The 12,664-nt window shown below is 39.7% G+C and overlaps 1 protein-coding gene across 2 annotated transcripts in view; it reads left to right on the top strand.

The window, feature by feature from the left end:
- Nucleotides 1–12,664, top strand: part of PHACTR3 (phosphatase and actin regulator 3) — a 193,438-nt gene that overhangs the window by 80,732 nt on the left and 100,042 nt on the right. For both annotated transcript variants that reach the window (XM_073681049.1, XM_073681050.1), the window contains exons 6-8: nt 5,104–5,356; nt 5,949–6,187; nt 9,744–9,897. In XM_073681049.1, the coding sequence (XP_073537150.1) occupies nt 5,104–5,356; nt 5,949–6,187; nt 9,744–9,897 (646 nt within the window). The remainder of the gene's footprint in view (nt 1–5,103; nt 5,357–5,948; nt 6,188–9,743; nt 9,898–12,664) is intronic.

Genomic DNA, 12,664 nt, shown 5'->3' with positions numbered 1-12,664 from the left:
ACATTACTTATCCAGTGCTGATCCTGAGTTACATCCTGTATTATACTCCAGAGCTGCACTCACTATTCTGCTGGTGGAGTCAGTGTGTACATACATTACATTACTTATCCTGTACTGATCCTGGGTTACATCCTGTATTATACTCCAGAGCTGCACTCACTATTCTGCTGGTGGAGTCACTGTGTACATACATTACTTATCCTGCACTGCTCATGAGTTACATCCTGTATTATACTCCAGAGCTGCACTCACTATTCTGCTGGTGGAGTCACTGTGTACATACATTACATTACTTATCCTGTACTGATCCTGAGTTGCATCTTGTATTATACTCCAGAGCTGTACTCACTATTCTGCTGGTGGAGTCCCTGTGTACATACATTACATTACTTATCCAGTGCTGATCCTGAGTTACATCCTGTATTATACTCCAGAGCTACACTCACTATTCTGCTGGTGGAGTCAGTGTGTACATACATTACATTACTTATCCTGTACTGATCCTGGGTTACATCCTGTATTATACTCCAGAGCTGCACTCACTATTCTGCTGGTGGAGTCACTGTGTACATACATTACTTATCCTGCACTGCTCATGAGTTACATCCTGTATTATACTCCAGAGCTGCACTCACTAATCTGCTGGTGGAGTCAGTGTACATACATTACATTACTTATCCTGTACTGATCCTGAGTTGCATCTTGTATTATACTCCAGAGCTGTACTCACTATTCTGCTGGTGGAGTCCCTGTGTACATACATTACATTACTTATCCAGTGCTGATCCTGAGTTACATCCTGTATTATACTCCAGAGCTGCACTCACTATTCTGCTGGTGGAGTCAGTGTGTACATACATTACATTACTTATCCTGTACTGATCCTGGGTTACATCCTGTATTATACTCCAGAGCTGCACTCACTATTCTGCTGGTGGAGTCACTGTGTACATACATTACTTATCCTGCACTGCTCATGAGTTACATCCTGTATTATACTCCAGAGCTGCACTCACTATTCTGCTGGTGGAGTCAGTGTGTACATACATTACATTACTTATCCTGTACTGATCCTGAGTTACATCTTGTATTATACTCCAGAGCTGCACTCACTATTCTGCTGGTGGAGTCAGCGTGTACATACATTACATTACTTTTCCTGTACTGATCCTGAGTTACATCTTGTATTATACTCCAGAGCTGTACTCACTATTCTGCTGGTGGAGTCCCTGTGTACATACATTACATTACTTATCCTGTGCTGATCCTGAGTTACATCCTGTATTATACTCCAGAGCTGCACTCACTATTCTGCTGGTGGAGTCACTGTGTACATACATTACATTACTTATCCTGTACTGATCCTGAGTTACATCTTGTATTATACTCCAGAGCTGCACTCACTATTCTGCTGGTGGAGTCAGCGTGTACATACATTACATTACTTTTCCTGTACTGATCCTGAGTTACATCTTGTATTATACTCCAGAGCTGTACTCACTATTCTGCTGGTGGAGTCCCTGTGTACATACATTACATTACTTATCCTGTGCTGATCCTGAGTTACATCCTGTATTATACTCCAGAGCTGCACTCACTATTCTGCTGGTGGAGTCACTGTGTACATACATTACATTACTTATCCTGTACTGATCCTGAGTTACATCTTGTATTATACTCCAGAGCTGCACTCACTATTCTGCTGGTGGAGTCCCTGTGTACATACATTACATTACTTATCCAGTACTGATCCTGAGTTACATCCTGTATTATACTCCAGAGCTGCACTCACTATTCTGCTGGTGGAGTCAGTGTGTACATACATTACATTACTTATCCTGTACTGATCCTGAGTTACATCTTGTATTATACTCCAGAGCTGCACTCACTATTCTGCTTGTGGAGTCAGTGTGTACATACATTACATTACTTATCCTGTACTGATCCTGAGTTACATCATGTATTATACTCCAGAGCTGCACTCACTATTCTGCTGGTGCAGTCACTGTGTACATACATTACATTACTTTTCCTGTACTGATCCTGAGTTACATCCTGTATTATACTCCAGAGCTGCACTCACTATTCTGCTGGTGGAGTCAGTGTGTACATACATTACATTACTTTTCCTGTACTGATCCTGAGTTACATCTTGTATTATACTCCAGAGCTGCACTCACTATTCTGCTGGTGGAGTCATTGTGTACATACATTACATTACTTATCCAGTGCTGATCCTGAGTTACATCCTGTATTATACTCCAGAGCTGCACTCACTATTCTGCTGGTGGAGTCACTGTGTACATACATTACTTATCCTGCACTGCTCATGAGTTACATCCTGTATTATACTCCAGAGCTGCACTCACTATTCTGCTGGTGGAGTCATTGTGTACATACATTACATTACTTATCCTGTACTGATCCTGAGTTGCATCTTGTATTATACTCCAGAGCTGTACTCACTATTCTGCTGGTGGAGTCCCTGTGTACATACATTACATTACTTATCCAGTGCTGATCCTGAGTTAAATCCTGTATTATACTCCAGAGCTGCACTCACTATTCTGCTGGTGGAGTCAGTGTGTACATACATTACATTACTTATCCTGTACTGATCCTGGGTTACATCCTGTATTATACTCCAGAGCTGCACTCACTATTCTGCTGGTGGAGTCATTGTGTACATACATTACATTACTTATCCTGTACTGATCCTGAGTTGCATCTTGTATTATACTCCAGAGCTGTACTCACTATTCTGCTGGTGGAGTCCCTGTGTACATACATTACATTACTTATCCTGTACTGATCCTCAGTTACATCCTGTATTATACTCCAGAGCTGCACTCACTATTCTGCTGGAGGAGTCAGTGTGTACATACATTACATTACTTATCCTGTACTGATCCTGGGTTACATCCTGTATTATACTCCAGAGCTGCACTCACTATTCTGCTGGTGGAGTCAGTGTGTACATACATTACATTACTTATCCTGTACTGATCCTGAGTTACATCTTGTATTATACTCCAGAGCTGCACTCACTATTCTGCTGGTGGAGTCAGCGTGTACATACATTACATTACTTTTCCTGTACTGATCCTGAGTTACATCTTGTATTATACTCCAGAGCTGTACTCACTATTCTGCTGGTGGAGTCCCTGTGTACATACATTACATTACTTATCCTGTGCTGATCCTGAGTTACATCCTGTATTATACTCCAGAGCTGCACTCACTATTCTGCTGGTGGAGTCACTGTGTACATACATTACATTACTTATCCTGTACTGATCCTGAGTTACATCTTGTATTATACTCCAGAGCTGCACTCACTATTCTGCTGGTGGAGTCCCTGTGTACATACATTACATTACTTATCCAGTACTGATCCTGAGTTACATCCTGTATTATACTCCAGAGCTGCACTCACTATTCTGCTGGTGGAGTCAGTGTGTACATACATTACATTACTTATCCTGTACTGATCCTGAGTTACATCTTGTATTATGCTCCAGAGCTGCACTCACTATTCTGCTGGTGGAGTCAGTGTGTACATACATTACATTACTTATCCTGTACTGATCCTGAGTTACATCCTGTATTATACTCCAGAGCTGCACTCACTATTCTGCTGGTGGAGTCAGCGTGTACATACATTACATTACTTTTCCTGTACTGATCCTGAGTTACATCCTGTATTATACTCCAGAGCTGCACTCACTATTCTGCTGGTGGAGTCAGTGTGTACATACATTACATTACTTTTCCTGTACTGATCCTGAGTTACATCTTGTATTATACTCCAGAGCTGCACTCACTATTCTGCTGGTGGAGTCATTGTGTACATACATTACATTACTTATCCTGTACTGATCCTGAGTTACATCCTGTATTATACTCCAGAGCTGCACTCACTATTCTGCTGGTGGAGTCACTGTGTACATACATTACTTATCCTGCACTGCTCATGAGTTACATCCTGTATTATACTCCAGAGCTGCACTCACTATTCTGCTGGTGGAGTCACTGTGTACATACATTACTTATCCTGCACTGCTCATGAGTTACATCCTGTATTATACTCCAGAGCTGCACTCACTATTCTGCTGGTGGAGTCATTGTGTACATACATTACATTACTTATCCTGTACTGATCCTGAGTTGCATCTTGTATTATACTCCAGAGCTGTACTCACTATTCTGCTGGTGGAGTCCCTGTGTACATACATTACATTACTTATCCAGTGCTGATCCTGAGTTAAATCCTGTATTATACTCCAGAGCTGCACTCACTATTCTGCTGGTGGAGTCAGTGTGTACATACATTACATTACTTATCCTGTACTGATCCTGGGTTACATCCTGTATTATACTCCAGAGCTGCACTCACTATTCTGCTGGTGGAGTCATTGTGTACATACATTACATTACTTATCCTGTACTGATCCTGAGTTACATCTTGTATTATACTCCAGAGCTGCACTCACTATTCTGCTGGAGGAGTCAGTGTGTACATACAGTACATTACATTACTTATCCTGTACTGATCCTGACTTACAGCCTGTATATAAGAGCATGCATTATATTCTGCATTATAAGAGCTCACGTAATCTATTCTTACGCTAGTGGAATATTTCTAATCACAGCCGACATTGTGAAATATGTTTGTTTCTGGAAAACCTGGATGACAATAACTTGGGAACCATTACCGGCGCTGAGACCCCAATTCTAAACTCCTACATGGCAGGAATATGCAGTGATATAGGAACAGTGGATGTAACACTACAGATAGTGGACTCAGCCCCATAAGAAGAGGATGACAGGGCAAATGCGGTAGAGCCACCTTAAGGATAGATGAATATACTGTAATAGATGCTTTAGGTTTATTACACTTTAGGGTCTGGAGAGACATCAGAGTTTAATAAACGTCTTTTCACTGCAATCGGGACACTTTCAATTTAGACTGATTTTATTGGGACCGAACCTCCTGGAAGAATGAAGCGAATTTGCCCAAATCGAATTTTAGGAGATTGGCTTCTCATTGCTCATGGAAAGTTTGCTGGTGCCACCTAATATTTCTCAATTTCCTTTCTACAGAATTGGAAGAAATCACATCCCCACCCTCCAGCATCATGAAGAACTCCACCCCTGGCGGCTGCTCCCATATCTCAGGACACAGCAATCTCTTCCAGCCATCCAGCCAGAAAGCCCCAGAAAGTAGCAGTCAGGTTGTGAAGAACCCCACCCCCACTGGATCTCCCCATCTGCCTGCCATGCATATGCCTTTACCCCCCAGCCGAGTCATTGAGGAACTCCATCGGGCGCTGGCTACAAAACATCGCCAAGACAGGTGGGTACTGCTGAGGAAGACTTGGTGAAAGAGGAGCACGGAGGAGATTCCCTTAAAGGAGTTGTCCATGGTTCTTTCTCATGACCTATACTGTTAATAATTTGCATTGCTGAATTATTCCTTTAAATTATTAGTATGCTGTGGAAATATTTTTGCCACAAGAACACCCCACCTTAATGGCAGGTTTAAATTCATTGAATGTTTTATATACTATACCCCTCCTTGGTGTGTGATTGTTATAATAGGGACTTGCATCATGTACATCAGATCCCCGGGGTTATTTGTCTTGTAGATGTTGCTTGTAGTATTCTTCTATATTTTCTATGATGCAACTAGCTCCCCATGCAATTACTTCCAACAAGCCAAACAAGCAAAGCTGCAGTGTAAAGCATGGATGAATGATAGAGAAGAAGATTGAATGTCAAATAAGGCAAACAGCTCCCATAAGAAAATGCAGTCTCTGATCATAGCTGTCCCTGCGTGACATATATGCTTTGGAGTGCATCTTTAACCTGACAATTTAAGAAGCAGATAGAGGTTTTTTAAGACCATGGTGGAATTACAAATACATTTTCTTTGTATTTCTTTCCAGCTTTCATAGTCGAGAAGTGAAATCTTCTCCAAAGAAGAGGATGGATTTCCGGATATCACGACCCTCTAGTGTGGATAAGAGCCGAGAAGGAGTAATGAATGACGGAGACTCGGAGAATAAATGTGGCTCTATGAAGGAAGCCGAGGAAAACAAAGAAAACTTGATCAGGGATTCCAGCCATAAAGACGGTGTGCTGTTATATGAGGATGAGGACGAGCTCAACAACTCGGTTATCTCTGGTGAGAATTGAGAATGGCATCATTTGAATTACCACCTGATATCTCATATTTTAGTGACTCCATTCACATCCAAAGCTGCTTCAAAATTATCATTAAATGTCTGCTTTGTGTATGTACAGAGAATGCTCTGCTCTTGTGCATTGAGGAAAATATATTGTTGATCCGAAACAATATTTTTCAGATCTGAACCCTTGAATTTAGTACTAAAAAAGAAACATTAAAAAAATCCATGCAGTTACCACTAGGGGGAGAGATCGGCATAAGAATTTGTATCCTCAATGGGAGCTATATAATATGTAATGCAGTGAGCGCCCCCTTGTGGCAGTTGCAAGTAACTTATGTGATAGTGTCGTGTGTATATATAGACTCTGCAGTTATATACAGTACTACTCCCTACCCTTTGCCCCCTATTCTTCTGGCTGTAGGTCAATAACCACAGGGGCAGAGGTAGTGGAGTAACACAGTACTGCAGGATCACATTACAATCTAAACACGTCAAGATATAGTGCTGAGTCATATTTTTAGGAAATTCGCAGATATTCGAACAGTTTGCAATTTGTTTTGAACAAATCACCAAAAAAATGCCTGCTTGCATTTTATACATTGCAGAAGATTACATCAACCACAGAAGGCTCATATAACCTCCGTCGCAACTCATAATGTCTTGTGGCTATCACATCACAAGGTTATAGAGCAACCAATCAGGAGGAGCTATCATAGCCTCTATAAAAGGCTAAGTGGGGAATGCAGCAGCCATTTTACAGCGATTTTAGGATAGTGAGAGGATGTCAGAGCTCATCGCAGAGCAAAAGAAATAGGATGAGAAAGCCCTAAAACATTGAACAAATACTCCAGACAGTAATGTATTGTACAACTGCTGCAGTGAAGAAGATGAGAGTAGTATTCTGTGAATAAAAGAGATTCAATTAATAAGAGAGATACTTAGCAGTGGTGCTAGCAGCAACAGTGACAGACTCAATGTAATTGATATAGTGCAGTTGGAATCAGTCCTGCTGCATTTATATTACAATTGAACTTTTTTTCTTCATTGTGAATGCACAAGAAAGCAGCAGCTAGAAAAAAAATCTGAAATCAGTCTAAGGCCGGTTTCACACGTCCGTATATTTCCGGTACTGGAAAAAACGTTACCGGAGATATCTGTGTCCCGTGTGTCCATGTGTGTCACACGTGTGGCAACCGTGTGCCGCATCAGGAGCACACGTACCGGCGCCTGGGAATCAGTGTACAGTTAGCGCTGTTCCCAAGCGCCGGGTGCTGAACGCTGCCCTCATCATTGTTCCTGTTGGTTACTACAACCCCTGGCAAAAATTATGGAATCACCGGGCTTGGAGGATGTTCATTCAGTTGCTTAATGTTGTTGAAAAAAAGCAGATCACAGACATGGCACAAAACTAAAGTCATTTCAAATGGCAACTTTAGGGCTTTAAGAAACACTAAAAGAAATCAAGATTAAAAATGTGGTACTCAGTAAGGGTAACTTTTTTCAGACCAAGCAGAGGGAAAAAATTATGGAATCACTCAATTCTGAGGAAAAAATTATGGAATTATGAAAAACAAAAACACAAAAGAACACTCCAATACATCACTAGTATTTTGTTGCACCACCTCTGGCTTTAATAACAGCTTGCAGTCTCTGAGGCATGGACTTAATGAGTGACAAACAGTACTCTTCATCAATCTGGCTCCAACTTTCTCTGATTGCTGTTGCCAGATCAGCTTTGCGGGTTGGAGCCTTGTCATGGACCATTTTCTTCAACTTCCACCAAAGATTTTCAATTGGATTGAGATCCGGACTATTTGCAAGCCATGATGTTGACCTTATGTGTCTTCTTTCAAGGAATGTTTTCACAGTTTTGCTCTATGGCAGGATGCATTATCATCTTGAAAAATGATGTCATCATCCCCAAACATCCTTTCAATTGATGGGATAATAAAACTGTCCAAAATATCAATGTAAACTTGGGCATTTATTGAAGATGTAATGACAGCCATCTCCCCAGTGCCTTTACCTGACATGCAGCCCCATATCATCAATGACTGTGGAAATTTGCATGTTCTCTTCATGCAGACATCTTTATAAGTCTCATTGGAACGGCACCAAACAAAAGTTCCAGCATCATCACCTTGCCCAATGCAGATTCACGATTCATCACTGAATGACTTTCATCCAGTCATCCACAGTGCACGATTGCTTTTCCTTAGCCCATGTTAACCTTGTTTTTTTCTGTTTAGGTGTTAATGATGGCTTATGTTTAGCTTTTCTGTATGTAAATCCCATTTCCTTTAGGCGGTTTCTTACAGTTCGGTCACAGACATTGACTCCAGTTTCCTCCCATTCGTTCCTCATTTGTTTTGTTGTGCATTTCCTGTTTTGGAGACATATTGCTTTAAGTTTCCGGTCTTGACACTTTGATGTCTTCCTTGGTCTACTAGTATGTTTGCCTTTAACAACCTTCCCATGTTGTTTGTATTTGGTCCAGATTTTAGACACAGCTGACTGTGAACAACCAACATCTTTTGAGACATTGCGTGATGATTTACTTTCTTTTAAGAGTTTGATAATCCTCTCCTTTGTTTCAATTGACATTTCTCATGTTGGAGCCATGATTCATGTCAGTCCACTTGGTGCAACAGCTCTCCAAGGTGTGATCACTCCTTTTTAGATGCAGACTAACGAGCAGATCTAATTTGATGCAGGTGTTAGTTTTGGAAATTAAAATTTACAGGGTGATTCCATAATTTTTTCCTCAGAATTGAGTGATTCCATAATTTTTTCCCTCTGCTTGGTCTGAAAAAAATCACCCTTACCAAGTACCACATTTTTAATCTTGATTTCTTTTAGTGTTTCTTAAAGCCCTACAGTTGCCATTTGAAATGACTTTAGTTTTGTGCCATGTCTGTGATCTGCTTTTTTTCAACAACATTAAGCAACTGACTGAACATCCTTCGAGTCCGGTGATTCCTTAATTTTTGCCAGGGGTTGTATCAGGTCATCTGTACATTACTAAGGCACTGTTTGTGTTAAAGAGGTTGTTCTACAGTAAAATATTTTTTTAAGTATGATTTCATTAAAAATAATGAATGGAGGCATACTCGCCTTCCAGCACCCCAGTGGATCCAGCACAGGTTGCTCTGGAGGTCTTTGCCAGTTCCGGAAGCACTGTCTAGCCTTTTCGGAAATCACAACACCGCTGAAGTCTTACACTGTTTATTATTTTTTTTATATTTATTAATCCATGCCTAAAAAATATTTTACTGTCTGTCAATCCCTTTAAAGAGCTTGGAAAGGGTTGGATAAAGTTCTAGGAGATCTCAGAGTATTAGACATGTTGTTTCAGGGAACTTGGACATGTTGCAATATTGCGATTTACGGTGAATCGATTTGCTGGTGAATACAAATCTCAAAAAAATTGAGAATCTCTACAGAGTTTGTGATTTATTATATTACACCTTGATTTTTTCAGGTGTTGTCTATAGTTTTTTTTATAAGACTATATGTAAATTTCAGAAGTAAATCTTTCTTCCTCGGTTTCAGGAACTTTGCCTAGAAGATACAAGAAGGAGCTGCTGGCAGTCAAACTGAGAAATCGTCCCAGCAAACAAGAGCTGGAGGACAGAAACATCTTTCCCCGGAGAACCGATGAAGAGAGGCAGAAAATACGACAGCAAATCGAAATTAAACTTTCAAAGTAAGTGTCTGGGGATAATCTGTGCCTTACTAACTAAATAAAATTACTAACATGTACGTAGGTGCGCCCATCAGAGGGCAAGTGCTCATATACCAATACCTCCTATCATAGGCAGTCTGGTGCAGTGCCCCCTGTTCTCATAAAAACCATTCATAGTTTTTCCTACTGTACCCCTACAAATGCCCCATAATAGTAACAGCCACGGTGACCATATTAAAGACCGTCAGTGCATCTATTGCACCGGTAAAAGCATTTCTGCAAGTGTCAGTTTGACATATTGTCTATTTTGCCTCTACAAATAACGCACACAGCCACAGTATGGTAGCTGGAGCACTCTCCTCATCATAGTTATTACCGTTCCTCAAAAATGCCCCTTGAAATGCCCACCACAATGAGCTCATTAAAGTGTCTACCAATATCCGATGAGCGCAGTGATTGGCTGCAGCGGTCATTTACGCTATAGTTATGATATCACAGCTGCAGCCTGTCAACATAATACTGGATCACAAGCAAAGAGGCATCACTAAACCTAGGGTGGGTCTGAAGCCGATTGGGAGGTAACAGTTAAACATCCTTTTAAACTTTATCATGGTGGTATCTATAGTTTTTTTTTCTGCCTGGTTCATGAAGAGAATGCTAGTTCAGTGAAGACTGACATTTAGGGGAGATGTGTTACACATCTACCATTCAACCCAATGCAATAGTCATGAGGACGAAGCTGCAGTTTCGGAATTTTAGCGGGCATGACCAGATATTGGCTGTGGTCGGTTACTTTAAACCACATTCCCTGCTGAGGTATTTTGATGGAAGGAATCTAAAATTACATAATGTACCAGAAAATCCAGAAATAGGAGCCGACAGAAATATTACTGCACCGGCCCGCGCAAAACAACAGGAGGACAATAACAACATGTTCTTGTTCTGCAAAAGTAAATTGTCCCTTGTGAATTTCGGCACTTGGAAGATCTTCCTTCCATCAGAAGTTACTGATTAAACCTAAGGCTATGTTCACATGATGAGCTTTTGGTGAGTTTTTGTTGTTGCAGATTTTCTGCACCTATTAGGTAAATTAAGTTACTTGCGTTTTTTTTACATGTGTTTTTATTTTGTGTTTGGTATGTCATGTTTTAAATAAAAATGCTCTGTTTTTGATACTTGCTGGCATTTGGCTTTGCAGAACTTTATTGATATATTCATGTGCGGATTACATGTGTTTTTTATGCATTTTCATTATGGTGGCCAATGAGGCATGATAACCCACACAAACCATAGAAAGCATTGCTTTCTGTGGTTTATTGTGCCTCATCAGCCACTGTTTTTATTTTTCATTTTCTATCTGAATAATGTTTTTTTTCCCAGACTGTAACTATATGAGTATTTTATTTTTAGCACATTAGAAAAATCAGGATGTTGTTTTATAATATTTTATGATAACCCTGCCCACTTGATGTATAAAAGAGTCCACTATATGATCAACTTTTAAGTACCTGAGAAAGGCTGGATGCAGCCGAAACGCGTTGTGTTTTTTTTAAAAGAAAAGTATTTTTTATACAGTTATATATATTTTTTATACAGTTTTATTTATATTTCATGCATTGGCGCTATTATCCCTCCCTCATCCCCATGGGAGCTCCTGACATCTGGTTTCTTTCACCTTCTCAAGCTCTGTTGGAACTCCTTATGGAGGAAATCTCCACGGTATACCAGTTTGGCTGCACCCATTGGATTTTACACAAGTGTTTGTATGGAGAAAATTCCATAAAAGTAAGTAGCGTAGTAAAGTAAAAGAATAAAAAGCACATCTAGAGAATATTCTCATAAAGCAAAGTTGTGATATTCTCATCTAGCGAAGTTGTGCTGTAGGCAAAAGTCTACAGCACAACTTCACTAGATGAGAATATTCTCTACATTGGGTTTTTATTCTTTCAATTTACTACGCTACTTCCTTTCCTTTTTTCCTCAAAGAAATTCTATATATTGTAATTTCTCTTGCGGATACGCCGAGTTTTCTGTGCAGATTTTCCTCATAGACTTGAATTAGATGCAGAAAACCCGCAGGTAAAAAAAAAAAAGCACATGCTGTTTTAGTGTGTATCCGTGGCGGAAATGCACCAAAAACGCATGTCATCTGCTTATGACTATATCAATAAAGTTTTGTCAAAGCCAAATGCCAGGAAGTATCAAAAACAAAGCAGCTTTATTTAAAACATGACATACCAAAAAGAGACAAAAAAACACAATATCAAAAACGAAATAAAAACGCAAGGAAAAAAACGCAATTAACCTAAATTACTTAATAGGTGCAAAAATGGTGCAGAAAATCTGCAGCATTAACAACTCACCAAAAGCTCATAATGGGAACGTAGCCTAAATGAATGGGGAAAAAACACACATAAAAAAAACCACATCAAAAACACATACAAAATTGTGTCAAAACGCACTTATTTTATGCTGCGCTTTCCTGCCAATACATCAGTATTTGTCTGCTGCAAATACTGAACATGTGCACATACCCTTAGACTGCTAAGTTGCTTTGTATTCTGTAACTATGGAGACACATACACACGTGGTCAAAATTGTTGGTACCCCTCGTTTAATGAAAGAAAAACCCACAATGGTCACAGAAATAACTTGAATCTGACAAAAGTAATAATAAATTAAAAATCTATGAAAATGAACAAATGAAAGTCAGATACTGCTTTTTATTCAAATATTTTTTTTATTAAATTTTCAAGTAGAATGAAAAAATATATATATATATAGATTT

The sequence above is a fragment of the Phyllobates terribilis genome, unplaced genomic scaffold (genome assembly GCF_046119375.1).
Source record: "Phyllobates terribilis strain yellow unplaced genomic scaffold, ASM4611937v1 Scaffold_5__5_contigs__length_657084704, whole genome shotgun sequence".
Taxonomy (NCBI): Eukaryota; Metazoa; Chordata; class Amphibia; order Anura; family Dendrobatidae; genus Phyllobates; species Phyllobates terribilis.
This window is presented reverse-complemented; position numbering and strand designations above follow the sequence as displayed.